Source organism: Mobula birostris, chromosome 31 (genome assembly GCF_030028105.1).
Source record: "Mobula birostris isolate sMobBir1 chromosome 31, sMobBir1.hap1, whole genome shotgun sequence".
NCBI classification, from domain to species: Eukaryota; Metazoa; Chordata; class Chondrichthyes; order Myliobatiformes; family Myliobatidae; genus Mobula; species Mobula birostris.
Genome location: NC_092400.1, coordinates 31,748,933 through 31,769,688, shown reverse-complemented (window position 1 = coordinate 31,769,688; position 20,756 = coordinate 31,748,933). Strand labels below are relative to the sequence as shown.

The 20,756-nt window shown below is 39.6% G+C and overlaps 1 protein-coding gene across 11 annotated transcripts in view; it reads right to left on the bottom strand.

Annotated features, from left to right (window-relative positions):
* The window catches only part of LOC140190944 (probable E3 ubiquitin-protein ligase HECTD4), a 292,655-nt gene that overhangs the window by 47,884 nt on the left and 224,015 nt on the right, over positions 1-20,756 (bottom strand). For all 11 annotated transcript variants that reach the window (XM_072247927.1, XM_072247930.1, XM_072247924.1 and 8 more), the window contains 9 exons: positions 18,652-18,788; positions 15,238-15,364; positions 14,020-14,157; positions 12,049-12,185; positions 10,892-11,052; positions 8,730-8,911; positions 6,980-7,185; positions 4,150-4,280; positions 1,086-1,291 (listed from right to left, as the gene is read on the bottom strand). In XM_072247927.1, the coding sequence (XP_072104028.1) occupies positions 1,086-1,291; positions 4,150-4,280; positions 6,980-7,185; positions 8,730-8,911; positions 10,892-11,052; positions 12,049-12,185; positions 14,020-14,157; positions 15,238-15,364; positions 18,652-18,788 (1,425 nt within the window). The remainder of the gene's footprint in view (positions 1-1,085; positions 1,292-4,149; positions 4,281-6,979; positions 7,186-8,729; positions 8,912-10,891; positions 11,053-12,048; positions 12,186-14,019; positions 14,158-15,237; positions 15,365-18,651; positions 18,789-20,756) is intronic.

Genomic DNA, 20,756 nt, shown 5'->3' with positions numbered 1-20,756 from the left:
GTTCTAGAGCAAAACATTCACTCCATATCCACCCTGCTGAGATCACTTGGGATTTCTGAAGCTTCATTGTTCTAAATGCCAGCAGATACAAATCTAATGCATCTAAGATTTCACCCATTTCTGTGGTCAAGTTAGTCTGCCTTGAACTGCTTCCAATGCACATTTATTCTTCTTTAAAAAATGAGGTACTCCAGAATTGGTCTCATCAATGTCCTTCTGAATTAACTGAAGCATAACCTCTCTACTATTATATTCAGTTCCTCTCACAATAGATGTTCTTTCAGCTTTTCCCATTATTTGTTATACCTGCAAACTAGTTTCTTTTTATACCATGCACTAGAACATCGAGATCCTGCTGCATTTGAAAATTCTGCAATTTTGCACCATTTATATGGTCTGATTATTTTTTTGCTAAAACAATTTTGAATTTGTTCAATTTCCACTGTTGTCTGTAAGAAGTTTGTACATTCTCCCCATGACCTTGTGGGTTTCCTCCAGGTGCTCTGGTTTCCTCCTCCATTCCAGAGACATATGGATTAGGGTAAGTAACTTGTGGGCACTCCACTTCGGTGATGGAAGCATATGGACAATTGCAGGCTGTCCCCAGCACATTCTCAGACTCTGCTGGTTGTTGTTGCAAACGACACATTTCTCTGTACGTTTTGATGTTCTAATGTAAATGTGACAGATAAAGCTAATCTTTGCTTACTCACTTAACCTATCTATATCATCTTGTACACTCTTTGTGTCATCTTGACTACTTAATTTCCTAATTATCTTTGTCATTATTATTTAAATAGGTAAATTGGTTCATTGTTGTCACATATATCAAGGTAGTGAAAAATCTGTCTTGCATATCATCCATACAGATCAATTTGCTACAACAGTACATTGACATAGTACAAGCTAAAACAGTAACGGAATGCAAGATAAACTGTTATACTTATAGAGAAAGTGCAACCATTCCAGCACAATATTGCTCTTTCAAGTGCAAAATTTTATAATAGTTAATACAAATAACAAATTATTCTAACACTTCAGTAATCTATAGCTATTGAAAGGTTTGCAGAGCTGTTGAAAGGTACCTAGTTTAACGTGCAGCTTGTCAGTAGGGATGACAACAGAAGGATACTGATTTGTAGTAGGGGGTGGAGTGAGACCAGTGTTTGTGGGTGATGCATCTTTTGGGTAACACACTGTTTCTGTCAGGCTAAGTTGTCCATTTTTCCGTACTTTGTGACCCAATCCATAGACCAGTACTCTCACCCAAGGAGCCTTATACAAAGAGGAACTAAAAAAAATAAGAATAGTGATCAAATTAGTTTAGAACTGTAATATTACTTAATTATACTAAGTTTAACAAATGGAGTAGACCTTATTCTTAGAATAGTCCAGCCAGACCTCAGTCAAAATTTTAAAACATCTCCTCACTAAAACCCCTTAACTTTAGTAGAAATCATTTTTTTGGGGGGGGGGGGGGTCAAACACAACCGAACTTTCCATTCAGAATGACGATAATTTGCTGTTTCCCATATCAAGCTCATATTCAATCACTAATTAAAAATCAATAAAAGATTGTTACGGTCTTAGGTTAATCACTAGTGTGCATTGAAGTGATATTCTTCATTTTTACCTGGAGTCAAATTTCACAGAAATTTCTGGCAAGTGGCAAATGAACAACATTGTTTGCCTGGCAGCAGAGAAGTGATAGGATATCAAACAAAATGGTGAGATTAAATAATAGTTGGACAGACTTCAAATAACAAAGGGTGGTAAAATTATCTACTCTATAGTTCAATTATGATGCAAATACACTCAGTTCTTTATTAGGTACATTGTACACCTGTTCATTAAAGCAAATATGTAATCAGCCAATCAAGTGGCAGCAACTCAATGTCATAACACATGCAGACACGGTCAAAAGGTCCAGTTGTTGTTGAGACCAAACAGCAGAATGGGGAACAAAAAGTCATCTAAGTGACTTTGCTTGGGGAGTGATTACTGGTGCCATCGGGATGGCTTGAGTATCACAAAACTACCAGGGACTTCTGGTAAGATAGTAGTGTGCTTGGACATAGTGGCCAACCAAAGGTGTTAAGTCAGACGAGAAAAAATCTGCACATGCTGGAAGTCTGAGCAAGATACACACAACGCTGGAGGAACTCAGTAGGCCAGGCAGCATTTATGGAAATGAAATACCAGGAGATGGATGGAAGTCCTGCTGAAGGGTTTTAGCCTGAAGCATCGACTGTACTCTTTTCTGTAGATGCTGCCTGGCCTGCTGAGTTCCTCCAGCATTTTCTAGATGTTGCAAAGGCGTTAAGTGTCTTTTTAAAACACATTTTTGTGATCGCAAGACCCTGCTGGACATTAAGAACTTAAAATACTGCAGGTCTACCCCATCAGCAAGTTGCTTTCTGGCAGAGACAATGGAGGAGCTGGACTTGGTGCAGACTGTGTTGCAGAGACAATGGAGGAGCTGGACTTGGTGCAGACCGTGTTGCAGAGACAATGGAGGAGCTGGACTTAGTGCGGACCGTGTTGCACAGACAATGGAGTTTCTGCATAAAGGCTGTGTGCAGTCTAACAGCGAGTGATCGTCTTAGTCACTTCTCTTGTGATTGCAAGACTCTGTTGCACATTGGTAATGTGGAATGCTGCATGTCTAATTCAGTGGTATATTGGTGAAGGGCGGGAGAGCTGCGTGGCCTCAGAGTCGGTGCTGCCCTCCAGTATTCGCTCGGCAGAAGACAAACAGTACTGTGTTCCACTGCAAGCTGCTGCAACATTCATGGTCTCAGGTATTTGGACTATACAATTGTTATGTGACTGGTATCTGATATGTGCTATATGTGCCTTGTGCTATGCAGATGATGGGAGTGAGGATTAGGTCACAAGCTGCGGTGTCGCCTGCTTGCAGCCAACCAGGACAGCTAGAGGTATCAGTGCTGCCCTCCAGTGCTCACTCAGCAGAAGACAGCAGACTACTGTAACGTTCATGCACTTGGACTATATTATTTTGTGTGACTGTACTTTAATGATATCTTTTATGTGCCTTGTGCCGTGTATGACAGTCAGTACTGTGTTTTGCACCTCAGCCCACAGAGTAACACTGTTTCATTTGGCCTTATTCACAGGTATTCACGTAATACTGAATGACAATTAAACTTGAATGTCAGAAACCACTGATCTCCTGGGATTTTCATGCACAAGTCTCTAGAGTTTACAGAGAATGGTGCGAGAAGGGGAAAAAAGTCCAGTACGTAGTAGTTTTGTGGGCAAAAACAACTTGTTAATGAGAGAGGTCAAAAGAGAATAGTCAGACTAGTTCAAGCTAACAGAAAGATAACAGAAACTCAAATACCACACTTTACAACACTGATGTGCGGAGGAGCATCTCTGAGTGCACAACGTGTTAAACCTCGAAGTGGATGAGCTACAGCAGTAGAAGGCCACACTCGGGTTTCACTCTGTCCTATTAAAATGGCCACTGAATGCATGTTTTGAGGAAACCTGCAGATGCTGGAAATTCAAGCAACACACACAAAATGCTGGTAGAACGCAGCAGGTCAGGCAGCATCTATAGGAAGAGGTACAGTTGACGTTTTGGGCCGAGACCCTTCGTTAATCCTGACGAAGGATTTCAGCCCGAAACGTCGACTGTACTTCTTCCTATAGATGCTGCCTGGCCTGCTGCGTTCACCAGCATTTTGTGTGTGTTGACTGAATGCATGTTCTTCATTTTCTGGGGCTGAAGTCCATACGAGATTTAGATAACAACTCTGGTCAAAGCCATAAAATCTTTCTCCTTCTTATTTCAACATGCTTGAGCAATGTAATTTCTTCACCCCTTGATAACTGAACTTAGCAGTGTGCTGGTCATCAGGGAGGTGGCACAGGAGCCTGAAGACCCACTCTCAATGTTTTAGGAACAGCTTCTTCCTTTCTGCCATCAGATTTCTGAAAGGCCCATTAACACTACCTTGCTCTTCCTCTTTTACATTTATTTGTCACTTACAGTAATTTTCATGTCTTGCACTGTACTGCTGCCACAAAACCACAAATTTAACGACACATCTCCATGATAATAAGCCTGATAATGATTCCTCTAGATAACTATTCCATACAGTAGAATAAAACCGGGCTTACTCTTTCCGAAACCCTGCCGGACTTTCCTTGCAAGAGACCATTACGAAGGCAGCTCCTGGAAAATGTACATCCATGCTCACTTTTGACTCAGTCACTGGGAATTCTTCAGAAGGAAACTGTTCTGGTGAGTGCTGCAGTGCAACAGAATAAATATCAGTTTCACAAAAAGAGAAATTCTGCAGATGCTGGAAATCCAAGGAACACACACAGAATACTGGAGGAACTCAGCAGGCCAGGCAGCACCTATGGAAAAAGAGTACAGTTGACGTTTTGGGCCGAGATCCTTCAGCAGGACTGGAGGAAAAAAGATTAGGAGTAGATTTAAAAAGCGGGTGAGGGGAGAGAGGAACACTGGGTGATGGGTGAAACCAGGAGGGGGAGGGATGAAGGAGCTGGGAAATCAATTGGTGAAAGAGATACAAGGCTGCAGAAGGGGGAGTCTGATAGGTGGGGATAGAAGACCATGGAAGAAAGAAAAGGGTGGAGGAGCACCAGAGGGAGACGATGGGCAGGCAAGGGGATAAGGAGAGAGAGGGAAAAGGGGATGGGGAATGTGAAGGAGAGGGAGGAGATGGAGCCATTACCGGAATTCAAAAAATCGATTTCATGCCATCAGGTTGGAGGCTACACAGAATGAATATAAGGTGTTGCTCCCTGAGTGTGGCCTCATCAGGAGGCCATGGATTGACATATGAGAATGTGAAGCAGAATTAAAATGGGTGGCCACTGGGAAATCCCACTTCTTCAGGCGGACGGAGCATAGGTGCTCAACAAAATGGTCTCCCAATCTACATCGGGTCTCACCAATGCAGAGGCTATACCGGGAGCACTGGACATAGTACATGACCCCAAAACAGACTCACAGGTGAAATGTTGCCTCACCTGGAAGGACTGTTTGGGGCCCTGAATGGCAGTGAGGGAGGTGGTGTTGGGGCGGGTGTAGCACTTGTTCTGCAAGGGTAAGTATCAGGAGGGAGATCAGTGGGGAGGGTCAAATGGACAAAGGAGTTGTGTAGGGAGTGATCCACGGAAAGAAGTAAATGGGGGGGGGGGGGAGGTAGAGATGCTTGGTGGTGGGATCCTGTTGGAGATGGCTGAAGTTCCGGAGAATTATGTGCCGGACACGACGGCTGGTGGGGTGGTTGGTGAGGACAAGAGGAACCATAAACCCTATCACTGGTAGAGTGGCGGGAGGATGGGGTAAGAGCAGACGTGAGAAATGGAAGAGATGTAGTTGAAGACAGTGTTGATGGTAGAGGAAGGGAAGCCTTTTCTTTGAGAAAGGAGGATAGCTTGTATATCGGTGAGACCAGCTGTAGATTGCCAGAACATTTTGCCGAGCACCTACGCTCTGACCGCCAGAAGAAGCAGGATCTCCCAGTGGCCACCTATTTTAATTCCACTTCCCATTCCCATATGTCAGTCCATGGCCTACAGATGAGGCTACACTCAGGATGGAGGAACAATACCTTATAATCCATCCGGGTAGCCAACCTGATGGCATGAACACTGATTTCTCGAACTTCCAGTAATGTACCCCCCACCTCCTCTTCACTATTCCCTAACCCCTTTTCCCCTTATCTCCTTGCCTGTTCATCGCCTCCCTTTGGTGCTCCCTCCCCCTTTTTCTTTCTTCCATGGCCTTCTGTTCCCTCCTATCAGAATCCCCCTTCTCCAGCCCTGTATCTCTTTCACCAATCAACTTCCCAGCTCTTTACTCCACCGCTCCCCCTCCTGGTTTCACCTATCACCTTGTGTTTCTCTCTTCCCTTCCCTACCTTTTAAATCTACCCATCTTTTTTTCTCCATCCTACTGAAGGGTCTTGGCCAGAAACATCAACTTTACTTTTTTCCATAGATGCTGACTGGCCTGCTGAGTTCCTCCCGCATTTTGTATAAATATCAGTTTGATCATTTACCAGCATCTGTGCTCACTGAAATTTCTGAAAAATCAATCTTTATGTTCTGTAATTTCTGGATTAATGTGACTACATAAGCAACAGAACGTTCTACATAAGAACACAAATAGAAACTTAAAATATACAGTATACTTCATGCAATTTTATTCATCCAAAAATCTAGAAAATCTTAAAGGAGGAAGAATTTCACTTTGCTATGGATGAAATGAAAAACAAAATGCATTGTTGAAGCAGAACTTCAAGCAGCAGCCCTCCTCAAACCTTTTGAACAGGTTCCCTAACAAGATCAAATTCAGTAATATTAGATTGTGACCTTTTTTTTTGGTAGGGGTAGCCGTCAAATGAAATTAATAATTCTGCTATTGCCACTTACGTCATATCCAGAGTCAGCTTTTATTCCTAGCTGTACTATCCCATGTAACTGCTTGCCTCATTGCTGATATCATTTAATGTCTCTACTGTCAAAGAATTCCCTTTTATTCATTCCTACCATTCCTATTTTTCTCCCTGAAACACCTATTTCATCATTTAAAGCCCAGTATTTTTCAGTGTTTGCTTCCACAGATGCTGCCTGATTTGCTGAGTTCCTCCAGCATTTTGTATGTATTGCTCTGGATATCAAGCTTCTGCAGAATACTTTGTGTTAATAATTCTATGTACCATTTTTTATTCCATATATTCCTAATAATTCAAAGTAATTGTAATCCTTCCTCCACTTTTTGTTTTTGATATTGTTTCCAGCACTTTTCACAATAGCTTTTGGTTCCAGCTATGCTTCTCCATATATAAAAAAAAATAAAGCAGCAATTATAGAAACACTTCAAAATCACTTGGCGAATTGGAGGATAGAAAAGCAACAAATGAAAAATGTGGATCATGAGTTTGACAGATAGAAATCACAAGTCTTGTACCTGTAGGAAAGAGCAGATCTGTTTTGTTAAATCCAGCAAACTCTCTTCACCTTGGTGTAAGGCTCTAGTTATAGCAACAGTAAGCCATTCTCTGATAGTACTGGAATTGCCCTGGTAGAATAGATCAGTGGGAGAGCAGTTCTGACCTTGGTTACAATGCTGGAGGGACTGAGTCAGGAGAATTGAATTAGAGCTGATTGTTCCATCTGCAGAAGAAATAAAGGTTTTAAATGAAATTCCTCAAATTATTTCACTGAACTCTCCAATCCTATTTACTCTTCATGGCAGACATATTAAACAATCAACAATAGGCCAACAGCAAGTTTGACAAACTACTGAGGACATTTGGTTCATAAGCCTTGTGCTAAATGCCAGCATTGGTCCATTAGATTTTCTTTCTTTCCTTATTTTTTAAAAAAAAAAATTCTTTTTCATTCTTTCCTTTCTTGGTGGTGCTCCAGAAAAAGAAATATGTCAACAAGGAATGCAAGTAAATGTGTTATTATCAGTAATTCTGCAGTCAGACAACTTCAATGCATTGCTGGGACATCAGTGCTTTCCCATGAACTGTTATCCCACTACAAGATACAAAATATTTTCTTTCCAAAAACTGTAATTGGCAGGACATGAAATTAGACACAATATTTGTTATAAGTTTTGCTAGTTTTTTTTTGAGTAAAATAAACATAGAAACATCAGTTTAAAACAAAAACATAATTTTAAAGAGATTCAGATAATGCTTAAGAATAGACAAAATTAAGTCTATATAATGGCCACTTATAAATTTGTTCACAATTTGGACTTTCTTTTCTCTTCAGATTTTTCCTCATTTTCTGAAGGTCTATCTGATTTTCATGCTGTACCAATTACAATTTTTAGAAAGAAAATATTTTCCATCTTGTACATATTGGGACAACAGTTCAAGGGAAAGCACTGATGTCCCAGCAATACATTGACGTTGTCTGACTACAGATTTACTGATAATAACACATTCACTCATGCTGAGGTACCGTTAGATAGTACTAGCAATCCTCACTCAAAAAAATCCTAATGTGACCTAAGGCGCTGAGTGTTAACTGCCTGCATAACTAAAATGTACAATCAAGTTCTACATTGTCTTTAAAGATATGAATATGCTTCAAGTACAACTTTGAACAATATTCCCCCTCCTCTGTTCCTCACTCTGACCTCTTACTACTTCTCACCTGCCTACCACTGCACACTGGGTCCCCTTCTCTTTCCCTTTCTATGGTCCACTCCCCTCCTCTATCAGATTCTTTCTTCTCCAGCTCTCAACTTTTCACACCTGACTGGCTTCACTTATCACCTTCCAGCAAGCCTCCTTCCCTTCCCCACAACTTTTCATTCAGGCATCTCCCCCCTTCTCTCTTAGTCCTGAAGAAGGGTCTCGGCTCAAAACGTCTTTTCCATAGAAGCTGCCTGACCTGCTGAGTTCTCCAGCATTTTGTGTGTGTTGCTCTGGAAAATATTAACTCACTCAGCCTTACATTGAACCTGGATATTTAGACTTTGTAATTGTCAAATGACACAATGGACTTTCTTATTAAGCTACTCTGGAGTTTATTAGATTTAACTACTTTTCAAGATCATGAACCAAAAACAAGCTTGTCTGCTTCCTAAGTCATTGAAATCAGTAAACTGATTCTGCACATTGGGATGCAATTATCTCAGAATGACATGACAGCATATATAGTTTATTTTTTCAAACTCACATTGTACTAACACCAACCTGATAGTGGTGGGGCCAGAAGTTGATTGGACAAAAGCTGAAGATGCTCCAGGGTTATGTCACGAACAGCAGGGATGTGGAATAACCGAGTGAAAGTATGTGGGGACTTGGGAGCAAATATGTTGAGCAAAGCCATACGACAGTACAGTCTAGCCAAAGAAGCTTCACAGCGTAGCAATTCTCTGTAAACAATAGTGAAGGAAGAAAATTTGAAAAAGAAAAATTGAGAACCAAGCATGAATCTGGTCTTATAATAGACTAACTATTATGTAAATTGCACTACCTCTCCCATAATTTTCAACTGCTTAATTGGGAGGGGGCAAGGTTTGCATTGCATTGTCCTTTTTATACTAGTTACACCAGTTAGGGATAGGAACACTGAAATATGCTTGGCACTTTTTCAGCATTTCTTTCTCAGCTCCCATTTTGCTCATTACATTCATTGAAACAAGAGTGAATGACTCTTTATTAGTATGTTGTGACAGATGGCAATATGGTGGAGTTTGAAGAGGAAGGAAGGACAATGAATATGGAGGAAGGATGAAGAAATAAGACTAAGTCAAGAACAATCTTGAGAGCTTATGTTTTAAAATTCAAACTGGACAATCTATCATTGAGGATGTAAATGGTTATTTTAGAATCAATATTCATTTAAAAACAACTGTTTAAAGTGAAGAATATAAACATTTAATTCATTTTTATCATGCCAATTTACAGTGATCACATTTCAAGTGCCCTCATGTTTACTTGGACAATTTCAAGTTATCAATCCAGTTTCCATTCTCACACATGGAACTTTACAGTGAGCAATAAAGACACCAATAAACAAACAAGCAAGGAAGTCAATTCAGATAATGGGTAGTGATCATGTTACAACCAAAACTGATGTATACTGAGAGGTCAATGGTCAATGAAAAGGAATGATGCACATGTACTCTCATGACTTGTAAAGATAATTTTTATAACACATTTTAACTGTATTGACCTAACTCAAAGTTGAGTGGTTTTGGTAGTGTCCACTTAATCCAAGCTTAGCAACTTTGTGTGCTTGGATTGAGCTGTCAAGAGTAACAACAGGGAGTACAAACTTAGTTACAGAGGAAGAATTTTTTTAAAAATGGGGGATCTCCTCTCCTGATTATTATTTGGGAACCTCTACTGAACACTGCATGCACTAAAATTAGATATTTTATCACAAAATCTGTTCACATACACTGTCAAGGACCACATAAATGAGCACAGGGAAAGAACTAGTTTCTCAGAGTCCTTACAGGAAGCACAGAAAAGGATGAGAAGTGTGAAAATGATCTAAAACCAAAAAGCATTCTCTTACAACATCACTGAATTTTTCCACTTTAGAGCACCAAATACCTGGACTAATTCCTTTGCAATACATTCTGCTTCTTTAAAACAGCTCAATAATAAAGTCTTACAATTTTTTCAGTTTAAAAAAAATGGAAGGAGAGGCAGATCACAGAGTTCTTTACTGCTTATTGTAAAACTGAACACATATCAGAAACTGGCCAAGTTTGTGGGCAAAATGATTTCACCATTTGCAAATGACGGAACGGTATTACCCATGAATCATTAACCCTTTTTCTTTCTCCAGTGACACTGACTCTTATTTTCAGCTTTTCTGTTATATACAGTATAGCAGTTAATGCTGCAATCAAGAGGTTCTATTTCTTTTTGACAATCAAAAAATTCTAGATTAAGTAAAAGTAGAATATATTATTTTCTTAGTAACAAATGCTACATTTATAGGATATGGGGGTGGTGGAGGGCATCTGTAAAGGGAGTTTACATTATGAACCTAAAGCTGCTATTAATATTCTATAGCAACAGAATAACAGCTTTGCTGCCTGATTCAAAGCAATTCAAATCCCAACATGTGGCTAACGTGTTTTTAAAGTGATCAATATTTATTGTGGAATTAAACACTGACAAAATATCAAATTTATGCTGGATTATGAAGCAGCAACCAGACCTGGAAATATTAATATTTAACAGAATCATCAGCTTAATTTAACCAAAGATTTAAAGAATAGCTAATGGACAAAGGTGCTCAAGGTGTGAAATAACTTCTGATCAAAGATGTGGGGGGGGAGGCGGGCAGAGTGTTTCATTTTCTTAACTTCCACGATGGATTTTAAGGAGCTTGCCTGTGAATTTGGATATTTGTGTTATCCAGAGTAACCAGTCCATAAGCAGCTGTGCGTCTGTATCCTGTAGGAGGACGTTCCAGCATGTCAATTGGATACCAGTAACGAACTAGCACACCTTCACTTCGTAAATATGTCTCCACCTGAACCAGTTCATTAGCCTAAATTGAAAAAAATGTATGGAGATTACATTTAGTAATAGTAAGAAATCAGTAGAGTTTTATTTTGTGTAAAACAAAATGAAAGCAATTGATGTTCTGGATTGAACAAGAGTTCCAGAATATTCCTAACTGTTCAGCAAATACTGCAGGAGACATTGCATGATAAATGTGATTTGCTTTTCAATTCTTCACTAATTTAAGTTGATCATTTTAAAGCAAGGCAGTAAAATAAACAGGTTGGCCTAAATAACATCTTGAAGTATCCTCATTTCTGCTTTAGTGAAATTGGGAGCAGGAAGAACAAATCCTCTTTGGGCCTCTCTTAGGTGTTTCATATTACTATTGCTCAAAGCCCTTAATTTTCTTAAAACTGCAAAAAAAAAGGCAAGATTACAAACTCTGTTGTGAAGAAAGCGTTTGAAATGCTTACTTCCTTCTACTACATAATGCTGCAATCGTTTCAGGAATTCGTAGCAGGAATAGCTAACCACTGTATTAAAATCCCGCGTATTTTTCAGTATACCCACTTTCACTTCTGCTGTACCCATAAATTAAAATAAAGAAGGATAATATTATTGGCACAATGAAGGGAAATCGCATGTGCATTTGACTATGTGTAGGAGTTCGACATCTGCACAACAAAGATACATCTATTTTATTTTCTTCTTTTCCTGAGCAGTACACATCATCTTCATGTAGAAAACTGTGGTGTTGTCATGGTTGTCACAAATTTAGTCACAAAAAAAAATCTGCCTGCAGGGCAGGACCATCATCTCCACCACTGGCATATAGAGTGCACCATCTACAAAATGCAGCAGCAAGGAAGACAGAACAGCAGACACATGAGAAACGCTATCACCTGTATACTTCCCCCAGATGCAAATCACCCTATAGATGCAACACCCCGTCTGCATGCTGCTGCATTTAATAAACTAGGAAACTTATTCACAAGTTCAAGTTATCAAGTTTAAACTGATGTTGTGTTTTTAAACCTACCGTATCAACATCAAGAACAACTCCATTCAAACCAAAAGTTTTCATCATTCCTCGGATAGCAAACTTTGGTAAAGCAGTGCCACCAGTGCTACTGTTGAGATTATTACTATCTGGATACCGGATCACCACTGTTAGGCCTGTAGTGGGACAGAAAAAAACACTATAATACTCCCCTTGTCCACTTAAAAACTTCAGATTCATATAAAATACAATGGCATCTAAAACCAAATTAAGCAATATCAGATGAATGATTGAAAGCAAATAGAAAAAGTATTATTCTGGGCAGTTGATGCTCAGAATCCTGATGTTAGACCCAATATTTCTGGCTGAGAACAGTAATTTACCTTCATCCCTATATAACTTTACTATACCAAGATGGATATTGTTTCTTCTGACAGTGCTTTCAAGTGGTACCTAGTAATAAACGGCTCTGTGATGCTCAGTTTGGCTGTATTTGACTGAATGCAGCATCAAGAACCTTTGGTAAACTTAAGGTAATGGGTATCAAGGGTAAGACATTCTAATGTTTAGAGTCATATCTCACCACAAGGGTAGGTGGTTGATTGTTGAATGTCAGCAACCTAACCCACATCATAGCAGGAGTTCCTCAGATAGTGTCAACTATTTTCATTAGCTTCTACATTGACCTTGCATACAAGTTCTGAAGTAGTTATGTTGCCTGATGTTTGCATATCATTCACCTTTTTAGTAAGTGAAACAATCCAGAACTGCATAGAGGAAGACCCAAACAATATTCAGGTGTGGGGTAATAAGTGGCAAGTAACATATGCCACAGAAATACTGGGCAACAGCATTCTCCAGAAAGAGACAATTTAAATACCTGCCCTTGATATTTAACAGCACTACCATTACACAGTTTGCCTGCTATCAATATCCTCAGATACACTAATGATAAGGAAATTAGTTGGATCAACCACATGGATAGTGGCTACATGAGGCTGGGTATCTTGTGTCACGTGACTTTTTAAAATAACCCAGAAGTTACCTCTCAAACTCAAGAAACAAGTAAAGTGTATGAATTGAGCGGGATGCATTGAGCTCCAACAACACACCAGAAGCCCAGGATATAACAGACTACTTGAGTGATTAGCATCTTAAACATTAACTCTACCACTGGCACATAGTGTATATCATCTACCAAATGCATTGCAGTAATGTGGAAGACAGGACAGCAGACACATGAACAACACTGCTGCCTGTGTATTTTCCCCAGTTGCACCCCATCCTGACTTGAAAATATAATCACCATTCTTTCACTGTTGCTGGGTCTGAATCATGTAACACACTTCACCATACATTGGGGATGTACTTTCAGTAGGATTGCAGCTGTTCAAGATAGTAGCTCATTTTGATGGCAATTACTAAACTGTCAATTAAAAGCTGGCATTGCCTGGGATGGATGGATTGATGAATGACCAGTATAATTCACCTTGATGAAACAGGTATAAAAACATAAAAGACAAAATAGCCAAAAAGACAGAATAGAACCTACTTCGAGCAAATTCTCTACTATAATTAAATATGATGATGACATCATGTGCCATGTCATATGATGTAAATGATAATGGTCTTTGACCATAATTGGCAATTCTTTCTACAGAGTTGGCTTGCCATTGCTTTCTTCTGGGCAGTGTCTTCACAAGACGGTGACCCCAGCCATTATCAATACTCTTCAGAGATTGTCTGCCTGGTGTCAGTGGTCGCACAACCAGGACTTGTGATGTGCACCAGCTGCTCATACCACTATCCACCACCTGCTCCCATGACCTCACACAATCCTACCAGAGTGAGGGGGGGGGGTGTGGGGGGGCTAAGCAGGAACTACATTTTGTTTAGGGGTAACCAACAGGCTTGCAGAGGGAAGGAGCGCCTTATATCCCCTGTGGTGTATCTCCACCTTGCCAGCCTATAATTAAGTATAATTATAAACAAATATTGGAATAGAAATACCTTTGCGAACTTTATTCATTGTGAACTTATTGGCTTCATCTTTAATATCCTCAATGGTTGGAAGGTAGAGATCTCTGGGAATGCCACCATTTTCTTCATAAAGGAACTCCACAGTCTGGCGAGCAATGTCCACCATACCTAATTAAATCCAGTTATTGATTTTAGGATTATAATTTAATAGTTGTACTTGAACAATTAAGACATCATTAAACTTACACATAGAGAAGTGTGTAGTGCATCTTAGCTAGTTTGGTTTGCTGGGGGATAGGAAAATTTTAAAATACGTCCTGTGTTGTAGAAAAAGCTTTGGTTTTAAAACATCCCCATCACATCACTACTTATCCAAAGATACAATTCACCAAAACGCAATTCTGATAAAAACCATGAGGTTGGTACAATTTCATATTTGTGTATTAATTCCACTGTCACCACACTGTCCAAGATGTAGGTACCAATCTGTTACCAAATTCAGAAGCCACAGTCAGCATCCGAAACTGAAACAACTTCATAATTTGGCATCCAAGACAAAATCAATTTCAGAAAACCTTTTCTAAAAAGTGAATACTAAGGGACCCAATCTTGAGGACTACCGAGAACAACACACTGAATCAGATTTTCAGCTTTATTAACATCACATCGTCTGATGAAATTTTATTGATCTAAAATGTTAACTGCTTCTGTTCCCACATGCTATCTGACCTGCCTGCATCATATTTCAGCCATTTTCTGTTTTGAATCAGGTAACTCATTAACACCTTCCGAAAAGGTTTAATTGAGTGCTTCTATCTCAGATGAACTCAAGCAATGAATCTCATTTTATGAAGAACAGAATCCAAAATGGAAGGGACCGATCCCGTAACCATCCAGCTTGTCTCTGATTTTCCACTGCAGAGAAAATGTGTGCAGTAACCATGAATTTTCTTGGACTTTACTAGCTTTATTAAGATTTTGGCAGCAATTTTTAGAATAACTGATTTTGCTATTATACTTCTTGTAACTCATAGAAATACTCCCCATAAACCATTGCAACCCCCCATTTTCATTCACTTTCAAGAGGCTTCTTCTAAGCTGCTATTATCTAACACCGTATGCATTGAGCAACAAATTTGTGATGCATTGGAACCTTTAAAAACATTACATAAAAACAAAGTTTATTGTGACCATCAAATATTAAGAAATATACTTGATAAATGTTTCTTCTGTTTAACTGGAACCTACCAAGCTGCAGCGCACCCTTTATCTGATCCAATCCAGACTTTCGCTCTGCTTCATTCCGGAATCGTCTGCGGATTGTAGGGAAGACTTTGGTTTCCCAGGCTTTGACAAGAAGTGCATAATGATCCTCCTGTGAAAGGACAATGCAAGCAATCACAGGAATCAGGCACTATTAGTTTACCAAACAGTATCTTCAAATGAAAAGACGTAAAGCAAATAAAACAAAAACTTTTAAGTCCTGTTTTAATACTGTCAGATAGCTTAAGATGAAATATAAAAGCAAGCTAGCAAACAATATCGAAGTGAACAGTAATAGCTTTTTCAAGTACGTAAAAAATAAAAGAGAGATGAGAGTGGATATAGGTCTGCTAGAAAATGAGGCCGGAGAAATAACAACAGGGGACAAGGAGATGGCAGGTGAACTAAATGGGTATTTTACATCAGTCCTCACTGTGGAAGACACAAGCAGTGTGCCAGATATTGAAGGGTGTGAGGGAAGAGAAGTGAGAGCAGTTACTAATACAAGGGACAAAGTGCTCAAAAAGCTGAAAGACCCAAGGGTACACAAATTACCCAGATCAAATGAACTGCACCCTAAGATTCTGAAAGAGGTAGTGGTAGAGATTGTGGAGGCATTAGTAATGATCTTTCAAAAATCATTGGACTCTGGCATGGTGCCGGAGGAATAGAAAATTGCAAATGTCACTCCACTCTTTAAAAAAAAAAGGAGGAAGGCAGCAGAAAGGAAATTTTAGACCAGTTAACCTGACCTCAGTGGCTGGGAAGATGTTGGAGTCAATTGTTAAGAATGAGGTTATGGAGTACTTGGTAACACAGGACAAGATAGGACAAAGTCAGTATGGTTTCCTTAAAGGAAAATCTTGCCTGACAAAGACGATGCAGTGGATGCTGTATATTTGGACTTTCAGAAGGCCTCTGAGAAGGTGCCAACTATGAGGCTGCTTACCAAGGTAAGACCCTGTGGTATTACAGGAAAGTTACTGGTATGGCTAGAGCATTGGCTGATTGGTAGGAGGCAGTGAGTGGGAATAAAAGGATCCTTTTCTGGTTGGCTGCCAGTGACTAGTGGTGTTCTGTAGGGGTCAGTGTTGGGACTGCTTCTTTTTATACTGTTTGTCAATGATTTAGAGATGGCTTGGTTGTCTAGCTTGCAGATGATATGAAGATAGGAGGAGGGACAGTGTTGAGAAAACAGGAAGACTACAGAGGGACTTATGAGATTAGGAGAATGGGCAAGAAGGTGGCAAATGAAATACAATGTTGGAAAATGGCATGGTCATGCACTTTGGTAGAAGAAATAAATGTGCAGACTATTTTCTAAACGGGGAGAAAATCCAAAAATCTGAGCTGCAAAGGGACTTTTAAAGGTTAACTTGCAGGTTGAGTTGGTAGTGAGGAAGGCAAATGCAATGTTGGCATTCATTTCAAGAGGTCTAGAATACAAGAGCAGAGGTGTGATGCTGAGGCTTTCTAAGGCACGGGTGATGCCTCATCTTGAATACCGTGGACAGTTTTGGGTTTCTCATCTAAGAAAAGATGTGTTGGCATTAGAGTGTGTTCAGAGGAGGTTCACAAGGATGATTCCGAGAATGAAAGGGTTATCATACGAAGAACATTTGATGGCTCAGGGTCTGTACTTACTGAAACTTAGATGGGTGATGGGGTATTTCATTGAAACATTTCGAATGTTGGAAGACTTAGAGTAGATCTGGAAAGGATGCTTCTCATGGTGGGGGAGTCAAGGACAAGAGGGCACAGCTTCAGGATAGAGGGGTGTCCATTTAAAACAGAGACATTTCTTTCGCCAGAAGGTGATGAATTTGTGGAATTTATTACCACAGGCAGCTGTGAAGGCCAGATCAGGTGTATTTAAGGCAGGCGTTGATAGGCTATTGATTGGACATGACATCAAAAATTACGGGGAGGAGGGCTGAGGAGGGGGAAAAAAGGATCAGCCATCATTGAATGGCAGAGCAGACTCGATGGATCAAATGGTCTCACTCTGCTCCTACATCTTATGGTCTATGGTCTTAATACGTTTGTGCAAAATCACTTACTAAATAAAACATGCAAATGATGATAAGCACTAACTGAATACATCTCCAACTAACAATTCAGTGGAGAACTGCTAGGAATATCCTCCTTGTTGGTCAGTTTGTCTGTTTCCTTGCATCTTAGTTGAGCTGTGAAAGAAACTGCCAAGTTAAAGGAGGGATGTCAGTTCATCTCACCTTTTGTGCTGCTCCTCGACTCACGACTGGTTTCACCTTGGTGCAAGTAGATCAACTCCATTCATTTGAATGGGATTATTTATCTTAATTAAGAAGGTAAATGCGGGCTCATTTTTCTTAATTTCATGTTTTAAGTTGATATTTGATAGCTAAGGTTTTAAGAAATCTGTTTATTTTTAAAGCTAAAAAAATTATTTTCATCTGTTTGATCTGCTGTTCTGTTTTTTTTCCCCCCACAGAAAAGCCTTTGGCACTAGCAGCTCCAGAAACAGGCCTGTCTGTGGGTTTACTGCATGAGGCCTCATGGCGACTTGAAATCCGATCTGCCTCCAGGTTAATCAATCCATGAAGCCACAGAAGTGCAGAGGTGAGCATGAATGACAGGCCGAATCAAGCACAATCTGGCCAAAACAGCAGGAATGTGACTGGATGACCCAGTGACTCATAAATGAAAGGCATGAATAGATCAGATGCAAACTGTAAAGCAATGGTACATCTCGTTGGTTTGGTACCTGGTAATAACACTCCCTTCCACCTGGCTGGGACTCCAGCTCTCTCTCTCCTCTAACCCACCAGGGCCCAGTTCCCTTATATTCTTTAAAATGGCTAGGGCTCCTCTCCTGTGCTCTCTCTAAACTTAACAAATTCACTGGGAAATTTATTACAATACATTGTAAGATCTGGAAAGTTCATTAAAAACATTGGGGTATTAAACGGAATAATAGTCTGGAAAATTGCCAGTTCAACACCATCAATATCTTGAGCCGGATTAGTAGAGCTTTACTGTTTTGTAATCCTTGAAAAAAACAGATAGGTGACACTTAGAGGGTACCACTGCAATTCATATTTCAAATGATACTGCTGAGACCTACCAGTTGTAATACATACAGAATTAAACCTGAAGAATCAGTTACAAAGTGGTGCACCAAAAAAAAATAAATTTTAAAATAGTTCCGACTTTAATATGAGAATAATAAATAATGCAATTTAATGCAGGAACAAATCTCAATGGGACAAGGCTACTGTTATTTGTAAGCATGAAGAAGATATATGTATTAGAATTTGTTAAGCTTTAGAGATGGGACATTGATATTTTTAGTTTCTTACTTACAAAGAAAACAAGCAGCTAAGTTTCTTCATCATCCTGAATCTGACCATGGCTTACCCTTGGAACGTCATCATCTTCATCATCATCACTTTCATCATCAGCCACTGCTGGCGAGTGAGAGTACGGACCAGATATCAAAAAATTTTCATAGCTCAATTCCACTTTGTAATGGCACGAGGCATCACTGTCATATTCTGTCACAGAATTAGAAAATAGCTTCATTAGATACATTTTCTGTTCATCCTAACATGTAATAGTCTTAAGAAATTTTCAATATGGCTGCAGAGGAAATAGATGTATTGGCATACCAAGATCCCCTGGGCAAGTTCTTAAAAAAATTAGGAAATTGCATATGTGACACTACACTACACTACAGGCCAGTTGGTCTCATTGGGAAAATGCTGGAATTCATTTTTAAGGAGCTAATAGCATGCAATTTAGCAACACACACAAAATGCTGGAGGAACTTAGTGAGACAGGCAGCATCTATGGAAAAAAGTACAGTCGACACTTTGGGCTGAAACCCTTCTGCAGAGCACGTCATTTAGAATGGTATAAGACAATTAGAATGGTATAAGACATTTAGAATGGTATAAGACAATTAGGCATCGCCAATATGGCTTTATGAATGGAAATTGTGTTTGACAACTTGTGAAGTTCCTGGAGGATGATAAATCAGATGAAAAAGCGGAACCAGAAAGCACTGTCAAAAAAGGATACCGCGTAAAAGTGCACAGGGTGTGGATAATGGTAGGGACAAAGTAATGACTAGCTAACAGAAAACAGACTTGGATAATTGGTTTATTTTCAGAATAGCAATCAGCATACAGCAGAGAGCTCCAGAGATCAGTGATGGACCTTTACTATATTCAATCTATATTCGTAGCTTGAATGAAGAGATCATGCTTGTTGCATCCAAAGTTGTTGATGATACAAATATCAAAATGAAAGTTGTGAGGAGGACACAAAGAGATTGAAACACCATATATATTGGTTACATGGTTATATAGTAGGGTCAAGCGAGTGGCATAGTAGCTGACAGATAGAGCAAAATGTGGAAAACACAAGCCATCCAAACTGGATAAGAAGAATGAAAAATAATATTATTTATTGTGAGATGACAAAATGTTGCTAAAGGAATCAGGTGATCCTAATATGTGAAACATGAAAGATTGACTGGGACATATCGGGACTAGCACACTTTGGCCCTATTAAGGAGTTGCCCCAATGGCCAAAGTTTCAGCTATTGGAAATAGTTAAAAAAGTATAAAGACAAGCTATCATTCAACTGAATAATAAATTATGTATTTAAATGAAATGCAGAACAAATTAGAATATTACAATACTACTACAGTACTACAAAACTGTGTATTAATTCCTAATTGTTATCGACAGAGAAATTCATCCAGTGTACTTGTACCTGCCACGTTCTTTTGATTGACTGAAAATGAACAAAATCAGCACAGGTACTGAGTATAGATAATGGACCGACTTCATACAATGCTGTCAATGATTGCATACTCCAAATCTTTTAAAGGCAGAGGAAGAGGAGTAAGCTTTATAATTAACTAATTGCAATGCACACAGACATGGCAGTCTCAGTCCTGCTAACCCAACCTGGAACATCCAGCAGTCAAATGTCGTCCTTTTTATATGCTGAGGGAGCTTTCTGTAATTATCCTGGTAGTGGTGTACATTCCACCTCAGGCCAATATCAGGCAGGCACAGGAGGAGTGGAGCAACAGAATTAGCAGGCACGAAACAGCACACCCTCATGCCTTCCCTATTATTTTGGAGGATTTCAACCAGGCCAGCTTGAAGAAGTCTCTGAACTACCACTAGTGTGCTTGAACACTGTTACACCACCATCAAGAACACTTGCTGTGCCATCCCACGCCCACACTTCGGAAAGTTCGATCTCCTGGCTGTACTTCTACTCCCAGTGTACAGGCAGGACTAAAGACCACAGCATCAGTGATGAGGACCAAGAAGGTATAGTCAAGGGAGGCAGAGGAGTGCTTACAGGACTGCTTTGAATCAGCAGACTGGACAATATTCAGGGATTCATCTTCAAGTCTGAATAAAAACACCATAGTTGCCACTGACTTAATCAAAACCTGTGTGGATGATTATGTGCCTTCGAGAACATACTGGACATACCC